Below are 25,704 nucleotides of genomic sequence, written 5' to 3' on the forward strand. Positions count from 1 at the left end.
AAATGATAAACCCATTTTTGACTTAACGCTGTGTATATATTATTAATATAGAAATTTAAAGTATATTTATATCCCTCTCCTTTACTTATAAGTACATATGAAGTTTGCGTATGCCACCGGCCTAAACTTCGCTTAATCGAAGTGACATAACCGTGAATAAGAAATCTACCACACGTTCTTTCTCGAAAAGTTGTTGTTCGATGAAGACTACTACAACTAGTTGATTATTCAGGATATTTAAGCCTAATTAAGGCTCATATATACTAAATATATAATATTTGTTTTTTTATAAAATTTTTACATGTATGCTCTGAGGTTAGTGATTTAAGAAATATTCTTACATTTAATATTAATTTGTCGTGAAAATTATACAACAACTCGTATATAACGTTTTTGGGGGTTTCTCTTTAATTTAAATAAGGTACATTGGTGTTCAAACCATGAAAATACTATTGCCAGCTTATGTATAACATTGTTAACTTGGCCAATGTGGAAGCAGGGTTAAAATAATCTGATTAATCTGTTAGAAGTCTCTATAAAGGACCATTATAAGGATATAATTTTCCTATAAATTGTATAAATTCTATATATATAGTGAGCATTCCTGCAACAGTCCTGCAATATTTTGCTTCCGGTTTGACAGCTTTGGGACCTCAAAAGAGATGTTGTTTTTATTTTGGCCTCTTCATTTGAGTGCAAGCATTCCTAGCGAAGAATAATAAGAGTAATAATTTAAGGCATCTAAGGACAACAAGTAGCTGGGATGAATAATATTTGGTTTAAATTTTATTGATATCTTCTGAACTTGGTTAAAAAAAATTGGACGACTGTACGAAGTTCAAAGTATTTAGTACCTAAAAGATACTCATTATATACATACATACATTATTATATTATTGTTGTAAGATATTAAAACGAAATCGTTTCGTTATAATAACAATAATATGTAACAGGCATTGTGCCCTTGCGTGAGACGAACCATATCCTTAGGCACATTTTTACTTATTGGGACAACGTTTGCATATTTTGGCGATTGACGCTAAGTATTGCCAATAATATGGATATCGATTCACGGCAGTTGCCTTCTCATACCCAATTTAATGCAACCATAAAAATACAAAGATTTATTCGGGTGAGTGTATGTACGTGTGTCAATAAAGGCCTTAATATCTAGAAATAGTGAGAAATTGCTTTGTTGACGATTTGACGTTTTCATCACTTTTACCAATCACACTTGCAATTTTGCGGGCCATATTTTTACAATGCAAGCGAGAAAGTGCTGTCACACAAACAAACATGCATACAAATAATCGGTATACAGTACTTAGTTAACGCTGTAGTATTGCATGATAACTAAATAGATATGAGAATTGTAGGGCAAAAAATATTAGCTGGTATTTATACCTAAGTTTACATATTGAATTGACTTTTAACACGAATTCATTTACCGCTAAGTTCGATTTGTAATGTTTGGCGCGACCTCCAAATGGCCTATATTTGCATATACGATTATATGTATATGCCAAATGATTTATACTTTTTTACTTACTATTTTATATTTATCACCTGCGCTTGCCAATACTAGTGAAATAGTGCAATATTTAGTTGTGATCTGCAGGTGCCACAGTACAGTGGCACCGTAAGTCTAACGGTAACAGAAGTAACTGTAAAAAATGTCCAATCATTTGTTCTTTTTGAGTTTAGCGGATATCTTCTCGGTTTATCCAACGATTTTCAAAGAACTAGTTAGCACACGCGAGAGTCAAACACTTATCTATTTACCGAGTGATGCTGACTGGCAGGAACGCATGTATTACCGGCTCTTGGAGGTTCAAAAGCGCGTCAACGAATCCGTCGATAATGGAGTGTGAGTTTTGGTTATATCATAACTGTCATCGAATAATTATTTTTAGTGCACTGATTCTTTGACACATTAACCACCTGAGTGATTTTGGCTGAATCCACATGGAAACGGCAATTGTTACTTCACTTTACTAGTTGAAAATTTGAGACGTCAAGAGAAGCCACGAGGGACTGAAATCATCCCAGTGTTTCCTTAATATATTATTATATATATTTTATTATATTAGAACGGCTTTATGACAGACGTATGGAGTTTTCTTTTTGTTCGAAAGAACTTTTGATCACTCAATAAAAGTTAAGATGCATCCATCTCAGTCACATTCACTCACCTAACCTCGCCGGTCAGAGTTGATTTAATGTCTTTAACATTATTTAAGACTCTGTCTTCATAATCACTATTTAATTCTGACGTAATCCATCTATGAATTACAAGTTTTATATAAAAAAATTCCAAATTAACTAAATTGATTATCAAAAGATTATTATTTAAGCTTACAATATTTTTAATTTCAGTGAGGTCGACTATGTCGCTGTGCGCAAAGACACACATTCGTTCAACCATCTGTCAAGCGTTTTAAATATATCTCCAAAAATCTCACCTAACGTTTCGCCAAATGGTTTCTATAAAACGCCGAAAAAGAAATGCCAACAAATTCGTGGCAAATCATTAAAGAACAAGAGTAAGTTTTGGAATTTAAAAACTATTGCTCTTGCTGCAAAACTACTCGCAAAGGCACCAAAGAAAGTACAGTTCGAAAACGAACATGAAATGAGGAAAGTCTATTCACTGATATATGATGTCTTTCGATGTAAGTAAATAGACATTTAAATCTTTCATTCACTACACTTGCTACTGATTATGCGATGATGTTAGATCATTCGGATTAATAATTTTTATTTTCTATATTGTTTCATTATATTTGCAGATAAAGTCGTCCTTTCAAATTCCCTGAATGATATTAAGTTTTATGAACAATTTCCAGAGGTAAGATATTAATAATTTTTTTTGGTTTCAATTTTATTATGTTACCAAAAATTCATGATTAAATCGGTATATAACTCTTAACCCTGAGATAATATAGCCTTCTTCAAATTTTATCATTAAGTTGGACTTTAATTTTTCTAGCAAACTATTCACAAAAATATCTCCGAGAAAAAATATTTTTATGCTATGTTCCAGTCGCATTGATGACTATATAACGGTTGAAATTATAACCAGCTAATATTACTCCAAGTTCTTGTATAGATACGGACGTACAGGGCACATCAACACTCTATAACGCGGGCGTTTAACTTCTAGTTTCAAACTTTAAAAGTCTTTTTGAAGTTATACTTCTTATACGAGTTCGGAAAAGGTTGCGATAGATTCAGGTTGCGCAACCTTGCTCAATATGAATCTAACGCAACCTTGAAGATGTTCGAGCAGCAAGCGAAGCGGTGACAATCGGCGATCGTTTATTCGTTTCTTTCGGCACAGCTCGGCTTTTCTACCAACAACACAATGTTGCCATGATTATGATGTTGTTGTTTTTGTAGAAAAATGTTTCAATTTTTGGTTGTTGACATATTCACATGTGTCCTCATATGTATGTTTGTATGCTTGTGCATTATTGAAGTTATACTTCCTTTTCTTTCTTTTGTCTTTAATTTCTACGAATTCTCAACTATTTTATGTGACTTTTGTTTGAAATACTCTGCGTTGGCCTTTGAAAAATTAAGGCTATACTTCGCAGCAACATAATATATGTATGTATGATTGTTTCGCATTTTGCTTCTACGCCGGTCAAATTTCTATACAAAAATCGGCTGAAATGTGTGAGAAAATAACATACATATATACTTATATGTACATATATTTGCATACATTGCCGAACAAATAATGCACAAGCATACAAACATACATATGCGTACACATATGTATGTATGAATATGTTACCAACAAAAAAGTGATCTTCACAAGTCAATATGGCAGCCAAATTGGCGAAGAACAAAAGAGAGATGATTACGCTGCATATTCTCTTCCGCAACGAAGAGACGGAACTACTTTCCGAGTCAAAATTCCTTCATTTAGACTTTGTTTTATTCTTCATTTAATGTGCATAATAAATTTATAAAATGTGAATTTAAGTTTTATAGTTTTTTTTCATATAAAATGATATGCATTTCTGAATATCACTAAGAAGTATAACTTCTTCCGCGCGTAGGGACTCCACGCACCTTTTTTAATTGCTATCAAATAGCAAGCTTCGTACCTTATTTCTACATGGAAAGTTTCGCATAGAACCCATCAACCGACTTCAACCTTATAGAGCCCTTCGATTTTCGGATAAAATTATTACAGAAAGGAACAAATTCCAATTATACATACATATATGCTGCTTATTTTAAGCAACTGATTGAACATTATCATTTCATTTCATCTAACTTTAATTTTATAAGTATAAATATTTTCCCAAAAAAAAATAAAACTATAATTCTTCAATTTCACCGTTTTAGTGTATAGGTGACGAGAACCGCATTTGGTTAATGTTTTACGAATTACTCAGACGAAACTTTAAGCAACGTTTTTCTGAAGAAATCGACTTGCAATATCTATTATATTGCGAATCAGATGTAGAAGGTGAATATGAAAAAATAAATAATAAAACATATTATGTATGCAATAAACAAATATAGCACAAGAATATTCATCACTATATATATAATTTTATAATAACCCTATATCATTGCTCGCAGAAATCGCCGAAAATCTGTGGAAGTTTCGAAAACCTTTAGCAGCCTCAGTGGCCCGAATGAGAATAAAATTCAATGCACTTAGCCTTTCCAAGTTATTGCCCATTCACCTACAAAATGAAAAGGTCGCCAACGCAGCATCAAACACAATGGTAACCGGTTGGATAAATCCTTTTTTATTACGGTAATTATATTCAAAAGCTATCTTAAATAAGCTATATGTCACTTTCACTCACACTATACGTATATCTAATTAATCGTAAAGTAATACTTCGAAGTAAAAATGTCCAAATATAAGATTGTGAGAGATAAACATAACGTTAATGAAATATAATGTCCATAATTTTGGCAGCTACATATGTATATGCTATAATGGTCCGATATCGGCGAAAAGTGAGAAACTTCTTGTTAAGAAAAGAACGTATGAAAAATTTCATACGAATAACTCAAAAACTAAAGGAATAGTTCGCGCTTATACGGAGGAACAGACAGACATACGGACATGACTACATCGACTCATTATAGCGAATGAAAATTTATGAACATCTATAGAATACAGCTGTCAACATTTGTATACTCTTGCAACCTTTGTTCAAATAACGGTCGTACGTACCAACCAAAACTAAGCGGCATAGATATAGAGTTATATATATATATATATAACTGATTAGGATGATGATAAAATTTTAAATCGGGGTGACTATCTGTCTGTCCGTCTATCCGTGTTAGCTGTAACTTGAGTAAAATTAAGATATCTTGATGACTTGGTATGCGGATTCCCTAGTACAAGAAAATTACGAGTTCGTAATCGTAGCCACCACTAACGCCATTAACCGAAATCTTATAAAGTGCTATAACTAAGCACTAAATTAGAATGTAAAACTCTTGTAAACTTGGCCCTGCCCGCTAATAAGTTGAATGTACATATCTCCTATACTACTAAAGCTAAAACTTCCAGATTAGCAAAAAATATTATGAGAAATCCTACCGATACTGTGTAAATGGAATTCGAAACCCGCTCACTCCCCATATAATGGTACCATGTGTAAATTGGACCGCTAACTTTTTGGTGAAATCCCATATCTCGGGATCCGACTAACCGGTATTTTAATATATTGCTTGAAAGAAAAAAGTATCTGTTTGATACTTAAGAGCAGGAATTCAATGAGTTTCCTCCTAGTAAATATAGTAGTTGCATATGCATATAGCAAGTTCGTATATGTACTATATACTTATATTCGATATGTAAACAAATTCGACCCCTTTTAGGCCATAAATAATTACATAATTTTCCATTCACAATCTAGTGATAAAACTTCAGCTGATAAATTTCTACACGAATGCGGCTATATTTTGCAGGAGGATGATAACACGCATATTTTAGATACAAATCATTATCGCTGGGATAATGTTTGTCCACTATTCGTATCTTGTGTACCACAAGATAAGGGCGAGTTCACCAAATCCAAAATAGTCACGCAACATTACTTTGTCATTCAGGTAAGCGGTAAGTTTTGAGCCTTTAGCCATGATACAAATTATGTATCTGCATATATGTAAGTTGCAAAAAAAATGTTACGATCACAAAAATAAAAATATAAAATCCAACTTGAATCTTAATCTTGTAAATTAACAAAAAAATAAATTCGAACCAAATATATTCTCTTGATATTTCATACTTTTTTTATAATTACCAAATTTTGCAGAAATATTTCTTCCGATATTTTTCATTGCCTTGACGAACAGTTAACAAATAAAACGAATATTCCAAAAAATCGTTATTATTCAATTAGGCTTCTGTACAAAGAAATCATGCTTATTTACATATATCTGTAAATAATTTAATCAATTATAATGAGATATATTTTTAGAAGCACCTTTTGCGTAATTCACTGGTTCTTAAATTACTTTGTTCAAATTTAATTTAATTATTAATCTATAGATGTCAGCGAATAGTTGATGTGGCAGCTGAGGATTGACAACTTTTATTAAAGGCACTGTTTAATACAGATAGTATATTTGCAGAATATTAACTAATACTTATTAATGTTCTTGATGTGGTTATTGGAAAATATATTCTAAATTGTATTAAATCCTTGGGTGGTTTAATATTTAGATACCATTTAAAATCTTAATAATACTTAGAATTGAAAAATGTTTATGCCTCTTTCAAGAAGTGCTATCTTTCACGCCTATTTACTAATTAAATCTATCCGAAGCAATTGATTAGAAATGGTCAAGTTACTCAAACGACCAATATTTTTCCTCGGAATACATTTCAAACAAAATTAACATATTATCACTAAACTATTATCCAGAGTATATTGACCTTCACCTAAACATCTCGAATTTTAAATTACCCACTAAGATTTTGAACCCGCATTGAGTCAGAAAAAGGGTAAAACACCAGGTTTAGATCGAATCTCAAATCTGACCACCGACACTAAATACATTAAATCGTTAAACTCTTTAATAAAATACCCATACGTAGACTAAGGCAGTAATTATACCCATTTAGAAGCCACAAAAACTCACCCATGACAAAAACAGCTTTAGACCCTTGAACAAATTTTACGAAAAGATTGCACTGTGACGACTTATGTCGTTTTTAACCAAAAATAAGCTTATCTCATATAATCAATCAGCATTTAATCGAAAAAACGAAACGCTGGATGCTTTTTTGAAAATACACATCTTCGTCAAAGAGTCATGCCACTATTCTAATGACTAATATCAAAAAAACTTTAAACCGGAATACATGTAATTATTCATCAACTGAAGCTTTGAAAGCTGAGACCTAGGGTCTTTAACGCAGTAAAGACCTTTATGACCCACTTATTAACGCCAACCAACAAGGTTCCACTCTTTTAGTAATTCTATTCACTACTGCATTTGACAAACTCAACTCGATTGTACTACAACATACATATAGTATATTTATCTATGCTGACGGCGCATACGAAACTAGGGAAACTAGTCGATAATCTTATTATCTATTGATAAATACAAATTATTACATATCTATCGTAAACACCATTGCACGGTTAATAACATTATCATAGAACTTGTAGATAGTAATTTAAGAATTCCTGGAGTAATATTTGTTTAACTTTAATCAACATTGGATTACCTTAAGGACTCACTTACTTAGAATCTCGGTTAAATATCATTTGCTTTTTAGGTTTAAAATTCTTAGAAATTCATGTAAGTGCTCATATTCATACATGAATCTCTCAAAGTTGAAATATAGTCTTTTCATTTATAGTAGAGGAGCCCAATAGGGGATTTTTGCAGTTACTTAAGCGTGTCAGAAAACTTTATGGGGAGTAACATTGCACCTTTTTATGTACCCCTACCAAATATGAGCCCTTAATATGAAAGCGTGCGTTGGGGGGGCGTTCGTCAGATTAGAGAAAAAAAATCGATCCTTCGGGAAACTCGAGCGCCTAAGATTAAGAGATGGTAAATTAAATGCATGAAGACGAGTGTATATTTCAATATTCTGACAGTTTGAGGGTGGCTTAGAGATATAGCAGGGTGACAAATCTGTAAAAAAAACGTCACCTTGAAATACTCGAGCGCGATAGATTTTTTTTTCATTTTAAAGGTAATTCTGTCAGAATCACGAAAATCATATAATCTGACAATTTCCGTGGGGCGATACAGGTAAAATCGTCGACAAAAGGTCAAGCGTACTGATCACTATAGCGTGGTTGTTGTTAGTAAACGCTTGACAATTTTGTTTGTTTCGTTCGTTTACAGCGATCAGTTTTACATCCATTGTAAAAATGAGTGACGCTAGTGCCAAATGTGTTTACTGTGGCGAAGAAACGTATGAAAAAAAAGTTTATTCCACAAACTCTAAATCTTTTTTCTAATATTTAGATCTATTTTCATATTAATAAATTATTCAATTTTCTATACATATACATATGTATATGTATACAATATACATAATACATATAATATTGTATACATATACATACTTATGACTTTTATTACATCCTGTAACAAAAACAAGAACCAAGCAGAATTCTTCCACTCTTATATCGTCAGATTAACGATATGCCTCTATATAATTGTCAGATTATCTTTTGGGAAGACTCTGACATCAAGTTCATCCCCCTGCATAAAAATCTGACGCGCTCGAGTATCTCAAGGTCACCTTTTTTTTACAAGTTTTAAAATCAATAAATGACTTTTGTCCACGTCGAAATTGTCAGATATTGAAATGGTACACTTTTTAGAGGTTCATTAACATTCGCTTAGAAAAGCTGACACGCTCGAATAACTTATTATTTTTTTTTTAACCTGCCATTACGGCCTACAACCCTGACTTGATTGTCAGATTAATATATATCGACTATCAGAAACACAATGCGCGTATATAGCATAAATGACTGACGCGCTTGAGTATTTTCATGTGACTGTTTTTTTTTTACATTTTTGAAACCAATTATCCGCTCTTCTCCCCACTAAAATGGAAAACTTCACCTAGATTTTCTTTTTTTTTTTAAACGTTATCTTGACAATCTAGTAAGTCTCCATGACGCTCCAGTAACTGCAAATTTAGCACTCCGGGCTCCCCTACTATTACGGATGGAGTGCAAATGCTAACAAAAAATCCAAGCCCCCTAACAAGCTGACAAGATGTCTTCTCGTAGAAACAAAATTACCATTGTCAGAGAATATACGTATTCAGATACTTTTAAACTATTGTAAAATTTATTCTAGAACGCTACACCAACCGAACTAACGTTAAATACATCTTTCGCAAATGCAACCAAAACGAAGTGCACTTACCACTAAAGTTCAACGATTAGTCGCTGTGGTTTACAGAAAAATCAACTGAACCTACAGTTAGCCTAATTTAGTTATTTACAGTTATTTTAGCCTATTGTTCCAACTTGATGAGTACTGTACTTCAACCAAATCAACCATACAGATTGCTTGAAACAAATTAATTCTAAAATTATTAATCAACTAGTTGTAATAATATTGAACTTACACATAAGATAGACGGCAAAGGCCGCCGCAGCTAGCACGCCTTACTACGTTAGGTATAATATTTTAGAATGTGTAACAAAACGGCGATTATTTGTAACGAATTTTAGTTAATAGTTTAATAGTTTAAGGATCACTGTGAATTATTAGTTTAAGCAAATTATTGTGAATTATCGCAGTGTCCTTTACTCCCGACGTTCGCTTTCGGTGTCCATACTGTTGGAACTCCGATTATAATTCACTCAATTTCCGAACGCCGAAGAGATAGGCTGAGACACTGCGGTAAGTTGATCTTGCAGATCATTGCATATTTGTAATAACCCTTTCTTTATAGAAATAAATTGTGGTTGTTGTTGTTCTTGTATGCACGTGTACGAAATGTATGTACGCATATATGGGCATGAACACAATTAAATTCGCCAGCCAACGGAATTGAGACATCTTTATTTCGCAGTAGGATCTTTATTTCGCATGATCTTTATTTCGCAATCTTTATTTGCGCATCTTTATTCGCAGTATCCTGTAATTGCGTAAGCTTTACTTCGCATCATCTTTATCACGCAAGACTATGCATTCATTTATACTGTCGCCAAATTGAGTGCAAACAGCCAATTCTTGCATTGCCGTCACTCCCGTGCCAGTGGAGTATATAATTAATATTGTAAAGCTTTATGGGACTGATTAGTTACGAGCCGCCATCGTGACACAACTTGTTAACGGGTCCATCGCCAAACGGGACGCCAACCCGCTATTTGCCACCAACGTCGTAGCCGTTACGTCGCCAAACGGGACGCCATCCCGCTTTTTGCCGCCACGTCGTAACCGTTACGTCGCCAAACGGGAAGCCATCCCGCTATTTGCCGCCACGTCGTAACCGTTACGTCGCCAAACGGGAAGCCATCCCGCAGTTCTTAGTCACATAGGTCATAGGTATTATATTGCCGCTGGGAAGCCATCCCGCTATTCGCCGCCAAATCGTAGCCACCACGTCGCCAAACGAGACGCCATCACGCTATTCTTCGCTAGCATCATAACGTTTTATATTGCCAAAATTCCGATCATATTTGTGTAACATTTTCCTTCAAGCCGCCGTATAATAACAATGGAAAACTCAACTAGAAAGAGTATGCGAATTCAACAACAAGACAGCCTTAGTAAGTCAGTTTCGGTTGAAGATCAAAGATTGGATAATAATGATGTGGATAACGGATCCGATCATCAAGGTAGTGCGTCAGCTAACTCCAGCGCGTCTACTAAAGTTACAGTAGAAAGTCAGCAACAAATGCTCGTTGCCATGCAAAAACAGATCAATGCCCTGAGTAACCAGCTGCGAGGTACCCAGGTAAAGTTGAAGGAAAGTGAACGTCAGTGTGGACTTCTGAAGTCCACGATACGGGTAGAGGACGGATCAAGGTCAAACTCCATTGTGACCTCAGTGGATCCCGTTGTAGATACCGCTATACAACCTGCAGCAGTCTCAACACAGACAACAACGAACTCGCAGAATAGTTCGAACAGTTCTATGCACTCTACGTCAACGTATACAGCCGCCACGCATACGTATACTCAGTGCCACTTATGAAGGTACTACATCGCCGATCTTCACAGCCACCGCCTCTTCGATAGGTACTATGCCTTCAACCTCATTACAGTCGCAGCCATTTGCTAACGTTACACCAGACAGTTCATAGCTGCTTACACTACCGAGAAAAATTCAAGATTTGCCAGATTTCGACGGACGCGCAGAAGACTGGCCTATGTTCGCCGCCGCCTTTGCACAGTCAACTGCATCATACAATTACTCGAATTTTGAAAACAATCAACAAAGATGTTTAAAGGGTGAGGCTAGAGAGACAGTGCACTCACTCCTAATCCATCCGGATAACGTTCCTGCCGTTATGGACACTTTGCGATTTCGATTCGGTCGTCCAGAATTACTTATCAAATGTCAGCTGCGCCAAGTACGGGAGATGGCACACATATCAGAATCCGCCATCGACAAAATGATTCCTTTCTCACTCAAAGTAAAAAACCTAGCCGTGTTCCTACAATCAGTAAATGGTCAGCAGCACTTGTGTAACCCAACGTTATTGGAGGAGCTTGTGGGTAAGCTACCCACGAGCAAGAAACTCGATTGGGCAAAAACCTCATCGATGATACAGCCATATCCCACAATCAAAGATTTCTGTACTTGGCTTAGTGGAGTGGCCGATCTAATATGTATAGTACAAGACAGTGGGCGGACTCATTCGAGCGAACCAAAGCGCCGCGTTCTTCTTCAAACCGCAAACAACGCCAGAGAAATCCTATGTCCACTGTGCCATGTTGGACACCACATCTTCGATTGTGACACGTTCACTTCGCTAAGCATCCGTGACAGATGGAGCAAAGCCAAGCTCCTTCGCTTATATTTCTCTTGTCTTCAGGGTGGTCATACCACAAGAGATTGTCGCCGACGGAAAACCTGCAGAACGAACGGTTGTCAAAGAGTACATAACAAACTGTTACACGAGCCACTAAGGAGCTTGTCAAAGATGCAACGGGTTGAGATTCCATCTGGACCAACCACAGCCGATGCAGTACTCAGTTGTACAGACAGTGGAATGAAAAAACAAAAAGTGTTGTTTAGAATAGTTCCAGTTACAGTGCATAGTCACAAAGCTCGTATCAAGACCTTCGCTCTACTGGATGAAGGATCATCAATAACTATGGCCGATTCTTCTTTGATTGAGCAGCTCGGAGTTGGGCGGAAGAGCTGCTACTGATAATGCAACTATCGTCGACATCGAGATTAGTGGTTCCAGTTCAGCCCAGAAACATAAGTTGCATCATGTCTACGGCATCCAGGATTTACAACTTCCGATACAAAATTTACAGACAGCTGACGTAGATGAAGCTTGCTTGAAAAGGTTGTCGATTCAAACATACGACAACGCCGTTCCAAAGTTGCTTATTGGATTAGACGACAGTCACTTGGGAATCCCTAGTGAAATCGAAACCCTACAATATAAGGGTCCTTATGCCGCACGTACTAAGTTAGGTTGGGCCGTCTTCGGGCCGACTGATAATTTTAATCAAGGGAAGACGTCGTGTTTGCATATGTCCGTCTCGGAAGATAAATATCTGCATGATGTGGTGGCCGATTACTTTAGTATCGAGAGCTTCGGTGTACGTCCTGCACCACTCATCGAGCCCGACGATGATAAAAGAGCGCGCCAGATACTCGAGTCCTCGGTCACGAAGATTAACGGACGTTTCCAAGCCGGTCTCTTGTGGAAACGAGATGATGTTCAGCTCCCCGACAGCTACTTGGTCGGAATCGGATCGTCGGATAAAAATTATGGCAGAAAGTTGCGCCCGGAAGAAGCTGCAATTACAAGTCTAAGAACGTGGTACCTTCCTCACTTCGGTGTGATGAATGACAATAAGCCTGGTAAACTACGCCTAGTGTTTGATGCCGCCGCAACCGTCAACGGTTGTTCACTAAACAGTTACCTGCTAAAGGGTCCTCAACAATATCAACCAATGCCGACAGTACTTTTTAATTTTCGTGTTGGCGCAATTGCCATCGCCGCCGATATTAAAGAGATGTTCCACCAAATTTTTATAAGAGAAGAAGATAGAAGTGCCCAAAGGTTTCTTTGGAGGGACGGTAACGACAAGATTCGTCCGGACGTATACGAAATGCTGGTAATGACATTTAGAGCCGCATGCTCGCCTTGCACGGCCCAGTATGTTAAAAATATTAACGCACTTGAGCACCGCGAAAGCTGTCCAAGAGCCTACGACTCTATCACAAAGCATCACTATGTTGATGACTTCGTGGATAGTTTCGACAACGTTAAAGAAGCCATTGAAGTAGCCAATGAAGTCAGACGTATTCACAAGAATGCCGGGATTGAACTACGCAACTTTTCTTCGAATTCCCTAGAAGCCAAAATCGCACTGAATGGTTATAAGCCGGAACAACTGACAAATAGCCTAGTCACATTAGCAGTAGAACGCGTTCTTGGAATGTATTGGGAACCAAGTGGCGACGTATTTAGTTACACACACAAATTTAACAACGTGATGATGACTGAAGTCATCAGTGGACACAAACGGCCGTCGAAAAGGGAGTTACTAAGCATAGTCATGTCAGTATTTGATCCGCTTGGGTTTTTAACCAAATTTATGGTCAACGCAAAGTTGTTGGTGGGCGAATCGTGGCGTTACGAATTGCGGTGGGATGAGCCTCTGCCTGAACCTATATGTAAAGAGTAGGACAAGTCGCGCCGTCAGTTGAAAAATGTATTGAATTTTCGAGTCCCTCGCCACTATTTTTCTCGTGGACCACCTGCCGAAGTGCAACTTCACATCTTCGTAGATGCCAGTGAGGATGTATTTGCAGCTGTAGCCTACTGGAGAGCAACGTATACAGATAACAAAGTTTGCGTCGTACTTGTATGTGCCAAAACGAGGTGTGCTTCACTAAAACCAATGACTATTCCACGCCTTGAATTGTAGGCAGCCGTCTTAGAAACTCGACTGCTAGAGACTATCGTCAAAGGTCATTCAGTTGCAATCAAAAAACGAGTGATGTGGGGCGATTCCAAAACGGTTCTGAATTGGATTAAATCGGGAACACGTCGCTACAAGCCATTCGTAGCACATCGTGTGGCAGAAATTCTCGCCGCTACCGACGCTAACGACTGGCGTTGGATACCGTCAGAAGAGAACGTTGCTGATGAGGCCACAAGACCAAGCACGACACTCGACAGTCATCCGGCTTCACGATGGCTAAATGGACCGTCATTTTTAACGGAAGAAGAAGGAGCCTGGCCTACATTTGAAGGAATCCCGGATCTGTTAGAAGAGTGCGAAGAGCTTCGTCCGAAATTTGTAATGTTAGCCACGGCGTCATGTCTTATAGACATGACAAGATTTTCAAGTTTAACTAAGCTAAAGCGAACGGTCGCCTGGGTCATCCGATTTATAGATTTGTGTCGTCATAAGATAGTGGAAGGGTGCCTGACCGCCGAGGAATTAAAAGTAGCCGAAATTTTCTTATTCCGCCTTGCGCAGTCTGCCTCGTACTCACTTGAGATTAATCAATTGAAAGAAGGTGGAAATGTAGTGAAGGGGTCTGAGTTATACACACTCTCCCCGTTTATCGACACAGAAGACGTTATGCGTGTTAGCGGACGTATCGGTGCTGCCAGCTGGCTTCCGTATGATACCACGCGTCCTATTATCCCAGCACCAAATCATGATCTCACTCGTTTGATCTTACTGGACTGTCATAATCGGATGAAACATCAGAACGTGGAGGCGACAATATGTGAAGTTCGGCAAAGATACTGGGTGCCGAACATAAGTACGTCTGAAGAAGATCATATCGACATGTCTTATTTGTATAATTTCCAAGTGCATACCCTAACGCCGTTCGTGAGGCCATTTTCTTACACAGGTATTGATTACTTTGGTCCTCTCAACGTAACGGTTGGTCGGCGTAAGGAGAAAAGATGGGTGGCGTTGTTCACTTGTCTAACAACGCGAGCGATTCACCTGGAAGTTGCTGCCGATCTTTCGACTGATGCATGCATTCTTGCAATTCGAAACTTTATCAATCGTCGCGGTTTGCCAGTAAGGATTCGTAGAGACAACGGTAAGAATTTCATAGGAGCCAACAATGAAGGAAAACGATTTTCCGAGGTTTTTGATTGTCATTGCATTCAGGACGATCTTGCTGTGAAAGGAGTTGGTACGTATGGTAAAGGTGTGTAAAGCGTGTCCTCAATGTAACTTTAAAGGAGGTTGCACCTCGCGAGTACACGTTGCAGAGTTTGTTGATTGAAGTCGAGAACATCGTTAACTCCAGGCCACTTACACATTTGTCGCTGTCATCAGATCAGGATGAACCGCTCACTCCGCATCATTTCCTGCTTGGTGCTGCCAGCCGTCAATGACATCGTCACGAAACCCTGCGCACTTGGCAAACAGTGGCGCATTGCCCGACAGTTGAGAGACACGTTCTGGAGACGATGGATTCTTGAGTATTTGCCGACACTTACGCGTCGAATGAAGTGGTGTGAAAGACCAAAACCAATTCAGGTTGGTGATCTGGTATTTGTATGCGACGTTAACATGCCGCGGAAGCAATGGTGCCGTGGTCGGGTAGAAGAGGTACAGCGTGGATCTGATGGCGTTATCAGGAGAGCCGATGTACGCACCAGCAGTGGAATCCTACGTCGCCCCGTGTCAAAGTTAGCCGTTTTGAACGAGGAGTAAGTGAATCGGATCGATTCACGGAGAGGGGGATGTAACAAAACGGCGATTATTTGTAACGAATTTATAGTTAATAGTTTAATAGTTTAAGGATCACTGTGAATTATTAGTTTAAGCAAATTATTGTGAATTATCGCAGTGTCCTTTACTCCCGACGTTCGCTTTCGGTGTCCATACTGTTGGAACTCCGATTATAATTCACTCAATTTCCGAACGCCGAAGAGATAGGCTGAGACACTGCGGTAAGTTGATTTTGCAGATCATTGCATATTTGTAATAACCTTTTCTTTATAGAAATAAATTGTGGTTGTTGTTGTTCTTGTATGCACGTGTACGAAATGTATGTGCGCATATATGGGCATGAACACAATTAAATTCGCCAGCCAACGGAATTGAGACAGAATGTATCTAATAAATTATAATTTTCTCACTCTATGGAAGAAGATTTTGGTTATGAACCGTTACCCCAGTTTTCGTAACTTTTTATTGTTTAATACGTCTGCACTACTTTATTAATGTTACTTCTTTTTAGGACAAAGCTTTCTCATATGGACCAGCCGTTATGTCCAGACTTCTCGACTACTTTCAATTGAGCGGTGACATATTACAAACGCACATTTCTTCGCCACGATCCACAGCATATTTAGCTTCACTGTTCCATTCCGTAAATCGACTAAACAATTTTTATGTTTACGGTGCAGGACTAAATCTGAAAGAATATCGAAAGTTCATGGAAATACTTGGCGTCAATAATATACGCATTTTCGCAGAGTCCTTCACATCATTCCCATTAGAATCGAAACGTTTCGGCTATGTCGTCGGTATTTTCGCCAACCCGCCGAACTCTTTTAGCGCAATTTCCGATCCAATCGATTTGATATGTTCACGTGGCGGTGACTTGAGTATGTTAGAAGTGCTCACCGAATCAGAGATAAGTGCGGAAGGTAAACGCAGAGTCTCACTAATACTGGAAGAACAACTACTCACATTGCAATTGGCTATGTCGAGACCACAAATACAATTTTTACTTTATCAAACGCATTCAATTGTTTCATCGGAGAATCAGGATATGGTCGATTATATTGTGAAACTCATAAACGAAACATCGTTAAGAAAGCATCAAAGTGTCTTTAGGGAACGGAAACGCCTGGAAGCAATAGCCGAAGCAGAGGTTGCTAATATACCAGCTGCAGCAATGGGTTCGCCGAGGAAACGTGTCCCAAATGCACAAGCGGAGGAGAAAGTTAAAGCGCAGTCTGCAACAGAAGCTGGTACAACAAAATCAGATGGGATTGTCGAAGTGAGTGGAGTAGCAGATGAAAGTGAAGATAACGTAGTTCTGCCGGACGCCGATGAATTTATGTGCGAAAATATACCCGATATTTGTATTAATCAGGATGGCTGCATAAAACAACATTCAATCGGTTGTTATCTCTCATTAATTAAAAGAACTAAAATCACACAATTGAATGCCAAATATCTAATAAAGATGGCAGAGGCGAGAGGGCTATTCGATACGGCAGACAAGAGTACCGGACCAAAAGTGAAGGGCACTAAAACGCTGGAAACAAATATCGAACCGATTATAGAAAGCGAATACTGCAGCAGTCGCAGAGTAGAGAAGCGCATTAATATAGATCAGTTGGTAAGGAAAATAAACATAAATGACAGCCTGTCAGACCTGGACAGTGTTCAGTATAAATTCACGATGTGGCCAAGATGGTTGTTTAATCATATTTTCTTCCCAACAAAGAATAGAGGACAGAAGTTACGGTCCGTTCAAAATGGTTCAACATATGAAATAGACACAAGCAAGGAAGGATATGTTATACGAGTATACATTTCTATGACAGTCTCTCTATCGACGATATATTCAAGCCCAATATCTACGAATTGGTATTTCAGTTTCGAATTTTAGGATTTTTAGTATAACACAAGCGACGACCACATGTGTCGGTATATGAAAAAATACAGCATTTTAAGAAAGAGTGATAGAGTTAGAAAAGATCCTAAAACTTATTCAGCAATCTGTTATAGGCAAGTTCCGCTGCATCTGTTCGGCAAAAAATTTTCGATGTTAGGACTTTTTCATACGCGTTATATTGTATAAAAGGACTATCTTAGAGTAGCCGCCGTAGCAAAGTGAGGTGAATGTATGTCCATCCAACAGAAGATTTTGGAGGTCGGCCAAAGTAAATTCTAAAAGTAATTAAAAACTAAATGCTGTCAATTAATTATTGTTATTTGGCATAAAATTTAAACCTCTGTGTTGAGATTTGCGTAGGAAAACTTCTCAATGTACATTACAAGCCTTCAAACATATAACAAAGGTTTAGTTATATATCGAATGTACCTTACATTCTTCGTCGTCAATATAATTATTTTGAATCAATAAAAATATTTAAATTTTTTTTCAATTTGCTCTAATTTGAATTCAGATCTCTCGATTGATGACAAATACAAACTCCAGTGTAAATCGCATTGGTATAATTAAGGCGTCCAGCATAAGTCATCCAGTAAAATTCAAATTTAAGAGAAGGGAGTGCAAACGTTATAAGACCACATTGCTAAATGTAAGTGACAAATCTTTGGAATTGTTAATTTATTAACTACAACTTGTATATTATAGATCTACCAAATCTCGAGACAGCAATCGGGGACGTTCAGATATCGGCGCTGTTCAGTTGAAAGTTTGGAAGAAATTTGTTCAATAGCAATATGTTGTTTACGGCGCAAGGGCTTAAGAAAATATCCATATCCCTTGCATATACAAAATTTAGAAATATGAAGTAAACAAAAATAAATTACTTGTGTGATCAGTATTTTTTTAAATGTTTAAGTTATTGCCAAATTTTGATGTCCCGACATATCGGCCGACATATGCGGTAAACTGACAATGAATTTTTGTAATAAGTATAAGGAAAGTATTTGTCCGATTTAACCTATTTTTGACACACATACATACCATTATAAAAGAAGGATTATCTCTTAATTTCAGGTATATATATTACACATTGACCAACATTTTCCATCAAAAGTCAACTATAGATACCGGGGTCTATATATTCGGTACCTAGGGCCTTGAACAGTTTTTATTGGACTTAAAAAATAAGGTGGCACACACTAAAGATCGTGCAAAGTTTTATCCCTGAATATTAATTGCTTCTTGATTTGTGTACACGAAACTGAATGAATCAAGTGGGATTTAAAATTGTCCTATATGGGAAGTAGTGCTCTGAAAGTATTCGACGCAGTACCCGCCGCGGGAAGCAGAGGAAGAGGAAGACCTCCACTCCGTTGGACCAAGTAGAGAAGGACCTGGCTTTGCTTGGAATATCCAATTGGCGCCACGTAGCGAAGAGAAGAAACGACTGGCGCGCTGTTGTTGACTCGGCTATAATCGCGTAAGCGGTGTCTACGCCAGTAAAGAAGAAGATATGGGAAGTAGGTGTAGTTGTAGTCAGATTCCGTAGGAGATCTGTACATTAAACTTGTTAGATGGCAGAGCTACGCCCACTTTTTCAAAAAATGTTGCCTTTTACTACTGCGATCCTCTTCACCAAATTACAGCTTTATTTGTTTATTTATGGAACTTTATTAGTTTTAGGTTAATGGCGATTTGTGGGCGTGGAAGTGGTCTGATTGCGCCCATCTACGAACTCGAAATTTTTTTTTAACTAAGGAACCTATATACCAAGATATCTCAATTTACAGCTTGCACGGACAGACGGACAGATAGACAGTCAACCGTATTTCAACTATTCTTATCATCCTGACCATTTATATGTATATATATATACAACCCTATACCTATCTCAATAGGTGCAGAGGCATACACGATGACGACATCGGATGAGTTGATGTTACGAAAATTAAAAAAAAAAAAAAAATTCTGCGAAAGATTTATGGTCCTTTGCGCGTTGGCCACGGCGAATATCGCATTCGATGGAACGATGAGCTGTATGAGATATATGACGACATTGACATAGTTCAGCGAATTAAAAGGCAGCGGCTACGCTGGCTAGGTCATGTCGTCCGAATGGACAAAAACACTCCAGCTCTGAGAGTATTCCACTCCGTTGGAAAGACCAGGTGGAGAAGAACCTGGCTTTCTTTGGAATCTCCAATTGGCGCCATGTAGCGAAAAGAAGAAACAACTGCCGCGCTGTTGTTAACTCGGATATAACCGCGTAACCAATTGGAGATTTAGTGTAGCCAGGTCCCTTCCACCTGGTCTTTCCAACGGTGTTGAGGTCTTTTAATTGGATTACAGTTCGAGTGCCAGACCCTGTAGTCCTTTATTTAATGTTTTTCTCTTATACCCCATATAGTCTCTTTTGAGTTAATAATGTTCAACTTACTTCACCAATTTCGCATATCTTGCAACAGATTGCTACTGAGTATAATAGTTTTGTCACTTAACGATTGTTTATAACACCAGAAACTAATCGATTTAGATATATGGCATGATAAGATACAAAACTGCAATTGTTTACAGGGGATTGCAGTAGTGAGGGCCCCTGTGCGTGACCTCGCCCCTAATAGGTTTAATGTATATATCTCCCAAGCCATTTAAGCTATATCACCCAACTTTGCATAAAACAAATCAATACGATACCCCTGCCGACAATGTGAAATCTAATGATAACCACGCCCACGGTTTTGTTAAAAACTATTGCAAGTACGATAAATCAATAACTAAATGTAGGATTAAAATTTTGCGCAAATAGTGCCTATTTAAGCCCCGAGATACCGAAAATTTGGACCCAAGAGCATATGGCTAACTTTTTACAGAATATATCGGCCAATGTGTGAGATTGAAATTAGCATAGAACCCCTTTCTGATGATATTTTGTTTGTATGTCAAAAATGGGTTGGAACGGGTAAATAATTCCCTCAACCCCCAAACACCTAATAGAAAGATTTTCGAACTTCTGGCTGACTTTATAGCCCATATAACGGTCATACATGAGTTATTATTCTTCTTCATTGACGTACTAATTTCGTCACATAACTCATACAGCTCTTCGTTCCATCGAATACCATATTCGCCGTGGCTAATACCAAAGGACCGTAAATCTTCCGCAGAACTTTTCTCTTGAAAACTCGTAACTTCGACTCATCAGATGTTGTCATAATGAGCGACTTATAGACTTTGGTCTTTGCACGTCGAGAGGGCTTTACAACTCAATTCCCTACTCAGTCCGAGCCCAAGAGTTATTCTGCGGATTTCGAGGCTGACATTGGTGTTGCTGTTAATTCTGGTTTTAAGATAGACGAAATTATCAACGACTTCGAAGCTACAACAGTCCGGTGGGAGCCAAGACGCGAGTGCGATGACTGTTAGTTTGATGACAGGAGATATTTCGTGTTGCCCTAGTGCATTACCAGACCCATTTGATTAGCTTCCTTATCCATTCAAGAGAAAGCAAGCGCACGCCAGCAGCTTTACACTCTTATAGAAGATGGTACCTTCTCTATTTAGTTTTGCAGATCGATTTATTTTCTCCAACAGTACATTGAACAAGTCGCATGAAAGGGAGACGCCTTGTCTGAAACCCCGTTTGGTATCGAACGGTTCGGAGAGGTCCTTCCTGATCCTGACGGAGCTTTTGATATTGCTCAACGTCAATTTGCACAGCCGAATTCGTTTTGCGGGGTATATGAGTTATCTTAATTAATTTAAGCATGTTTTTCCCCTAACGGTTCATCCGTGTGCTTAACTAATAACAGAATTTTCAAACAACCATCAGAAGTACCTTAATATAACTAAGAAAGTATATTTTTCTATTAATAATATGTCGTAATAGATAAAATTGAGTCAATACTACACCTATTTCCAAATCCCCATATACTACATATATGTAGTGATTTCCGTTATTGTAACAAACCTTTTGCTGAATATGAGCTCGAAAATATGTTCTTGAATATATCCGAGCAATGCTAAAGTTAGTGAAATCAGTATGTCCCTATCTCTGGCCCCAATATAGTAAAGATAATAGTTTCCGACTTTCCACCTGACTTTACAACTTTTAAAAAAATTATACTATGGACATGTTTTCTTGAAAATGAAAATCTTGATTTACTACCAAATATGCATAAAATCTGTCTAAACCTCATATCCCTAATGTGAAGAATTTCGATCCTCTGGTTGAGTTTTCCACGTCAACTGAATTTAATAAATTTAGCCTCTTCGATTCGGTTTATCATACAGTTCTCATTTAAGGATAATTTTATTATAAATTTCGTTGCCGCGATTAAAATATATTAATAGAATTATGCATGTACAAGATCTTCAATATAATTTAATAAGGTACCGCATTTGATAACACAAGTTTACAAATTCAGGTCAACTTTTGGATCTGAGCAGGTAAAAACGATTCTTAACTATATTTGATATGCTGAATTTAGTTTTTTAAGATTGATTGTTGTTTCCGAGTTCTTGCATGATAGCACCATTCTGCTGTTACAAGCACAGTTTACAAGCACAGCAATTAAATACCGATTGAGGAAAATTCTCCCAATCTTACAGGCACTGCTTGATAAGTCATTTCAACTGTAGCAATAAAATAAAATAAGTGATTAGAGCAAATAAAAATGCAGAGACAGTGTTGCAAAGTTGATTCAAAGTGTTTTTGTTACGTTTGTGGTAGTTATATGATTAAAACAAGTGGCAAAATAATAACAAATGCGCTCAAAGATGCGTATCTGCACTACTTTGGTTTCAGAGTAGCAGACATTCATAAGTCATGGATACCGATTTTTATTTGGAGCGCATACAAAACAAAGCTGTATAAGTGGTCATTGAGAGAACGTGAGTACTTTTCCTTTGACAGCGCTAAAAAGATGAACCACTTTGAATTTGAAGAACATTGAAATTTTGACGTCCAAATTATGTTGTTCCACAAAATTTTTTATGCATTATTTTTTTCAATGGATTTTGATGCAAATTTTTTCTTTGATACAAATTATAAATGAAAAATAATAACAAAGTTGAATTTCAATAGTTGTTTTATTGTATTGTTACAAAAAGTAGTATTAAGTTGTATTTGTATTACTATATGCATCCCTTATTATGAACAATAGCTGTAGGTATATGGAATAGCATTTGTCTTGTTGTAGACATCTGGCGCCGCGGCTGTCTGCTTGTCGAAACAATAGACATCTGGCGCCGCACTGTCTGCTTGTCTGCTTCAACAATTGCTGAGTCTGGCGCCGCGGCTGTCTGCTTGCGTTTGGCGCCGTATAGCATTATGTTCTGGTAATTTCCAGACGCAATATTCTAGAAGGACACGTCGGCATCAGCGAGAAGTGCGTGGCTATATAAGCCGTGGCAGCGCCAACGTAATCAACCAGTGCTAAGAGTAAACTGATATAGTGTAGACGAGTTGTGAAATAAAGAGTTGTTGAATTAAATTAAACAGTTTTAGTTTTATTTGCCAATCCAGAGATACGAACCTAGTAAAGTAAAACTAGCAAAGAGTAAATTCGTAACAATTGGTGTCAGAAGTGGGATTGTCAAATAATCCAAATTCAAGATGGTTAAATTCGGAGAATTGAGAATTCAGCAATTAAAAAAGGAACTGGAGGAGCGTAATTTGCCGATAAGCGGGCAAAAGGCGGATCTGCAGGCACGATTACGTGAAGCAATGGAAGCGGATGGAATTAATGTGGACGAGTTCGAATTTAATGGACCAGAAGCTTGTACAAAGGTAGAAGAAAAAGTAGAAGAACAACGAACATCATCAAGTGCAGGCACGAACATGCTGTTAGTGGCTATTAAGCAAATAATAGCTAAAAATACATCACAAATAGCAGAAAATGCAGTGCAAACAGAAAATCGTCTGGCACAGCAAATAGCTGAAAATACATCACAGTTAAAGTCCTGCCTTACACAACAAATGACTGAAAATAATACGCAGTTAGAAAAGCGTTTGGTTCAACAGATTACGGAAAATACTACACAACTACAAAAACAAGTGCAAGAGAAATTGTCAAAATTTGAAGACGAATTAAGCACTTTAAAAAAATGAGGAAGAAAATTTAAAATGAGAAGTTCTTCAATTAAGTAATCGTGTGCGAGAACTGCAGCTACATGGCCCTGCACCATCAACAAATAATCAAAGATTGAAGGCACCCACATACGATGGAAGTATTCCATTTCAAATTTTCTAACTTCAGTTTGAAAAGACAGCAATGGCCAATAACTGGAATGCAGCGGACAAAGTGGCGTCCTTGTTTGTATCATTGAAAGGACCTGCGGCAGAAATCCTTCAGACTATTCCAGACTGTGAACGGGACAACTATGAGGCATTGATGAGTGCGATAGAAAGACGATATGGTAGTGAGCACCGGAAACAAATATACCAGATCGAACTGCAAAATAGGGGTCAGAAGATGAACGAGTCATTGCAAGAGTTTGCAACTGAAATAGAACGACTGGCTCATTTGGCAAATGCAGATGCAGCTGTGGATTACATTGAGAGGGTAAAAATTCAATGTTTCATAAATGGAATTTGTGATGTGGACACCAAACGCGCCACATATGCATTGCCAAAAAGAAGGTTGAACCATTAGTCGGTTGCAAGCTTCGAACGGCCACCGGGGAGGAAGCGGGAAAAGTGTTTTGCGAAGTGATGATTGGTACCCTGGAAGTTAATCACACCTTCATCGTAGCAGAAATCACGGATGAAATTATAATGGGAGTAGATTTCATGATTGATCACGGGGTTACTTTGGATTTAAACAAGCAAATGCTGTTTTGCCAGAACATGGAGATGCCTATAAACACCGAATATGTGACCAACGTTGAAAGTAAGAGGGTGATTGTTGATGATAATCAGAGTATTCCACCAAAATCTGAGGCGATTGTATGGGCTAAAGTGAATGGAGGAGGTGGGACTGAAGAATTGTGGATTGTGGAACCAACAAAAATAGATACACCCATATTGGTAGGAAGAACGCTTGTGAAAACTAGAGAAGACGCCACCATTCCGGTCAGAGTAGTGAATGAATTCAACACGCCTATAAGTCTGAAGAAAGGAGCGGTAATTGGACAGTGCCAGAATATAAGTGCAATAGCAAGATGCGAACGGTCACAACAGAAACCTGCTAGTGAGCCACAGCAGATAAGTCCTACACTCCTAAACAATTTGCTGAACGAACTGCATGGAAATGAAAAATTAAAAGCAGAAAAACTATTAGAAAAATACGCATCCATATTTGCAAACGAAGGAAACAACACAGGAAGAACCGGCATTGTCAAACATCGCATAAATACTGGAGACGCTAAACCAAATCCATTAGCAAAACGTGAGGATGCTAACAAAATTATTGAAGACATGCACAAAAACGGTGTAATCGAACCTTCAATAAGTCCATGGAGCTCACCTATCGTCTTAGTTAAAAAGAAAGATGGTAGCACCCGTTTTTGCGTAGATTATAGGAAGTTGAATGATGTCACAAAGAAAGACAGTTATCCTCTACCGAGAATCGACGATACATTAGACACCTTGTCTGGAGCGAAATGGTTTTCTACATTAGATCTACAAAGTGGATATTGGCAAGTCGAGATTGATGAACGTGACCGTGAAAAGACCGCTTTCAGTATGGGCGACGGGCTATGGGAATTCTCTGTGATGCCATTTGGGTTATGTAATGCGCCTGCAGCGTTTGAGCGACTGATGGAACATGTGTTAAAAGGACTCAACTGGAAGACATGTTTGGTGTATCTTGATGACATTATCATCATGGGAAAAAGTTTTGATGTTCATCTGAAAAATCTAGAGGAAGTCTTTCAGCGAATAGCATCAGCCGGATTACGCTTGAATCCCAAAA

General features: G+C 37.8%; 2 protein-coding genes across 3 annotated transcripts in view; both read left to right on the top strand.

Moving 5' to 3' along the window:
* The window catches only part of LOC125778799 (uncharacterized), a 209,016-nt gene that overhangs the window by 176,462 nt on the left and 6,850 nt on the right, over positions 1 to 25,704 (top strand). The gene's annotated exons all lie outside the window — the stretch shown is intronic.
* On the top strand, positions 1,591 to 18,689 carry LOC105233034 (uncharacterized). The gene is made up of 9 exons (XM_011214975.4): positions 1,591 to 1,867; positions 2,377 to 2,672; positions 2,790 to 2,848; positions 4,360 to 4,483; positions 4,600 to 4,780; positions 5,904 to 6,096; positions 16,400 to 17,512; positions 18,306 to 18,440; positions 18,497 to 18,689. Exons 1-9 carry the CDS (start codon positions 1,674 to 1,676, stop codon positions 18,653 to 18,655), a joined length of 2,454 nt encoding a protein of 817 aa, XP_011213277.2. The 5' UTR covers positions 1,591 to 1,673; the 3' UTR covers positions 18,656 to 18,689.

This window comes from Bactrocera dorsalis, chromosome 5, assembly GCF_023373825.1.
Source record: "Bactrocera dorsalis isolate Fly_Bdor chromosome 5, ASM2337382v1, whole genome shotgun sequence".
Classification (NCBI taxonomy): Eukaryota; Metazoa; Arthropoda; class Insecta; order Diptera; family Tephritidae; genus Bactrocera; species Bactrocera dorsalis.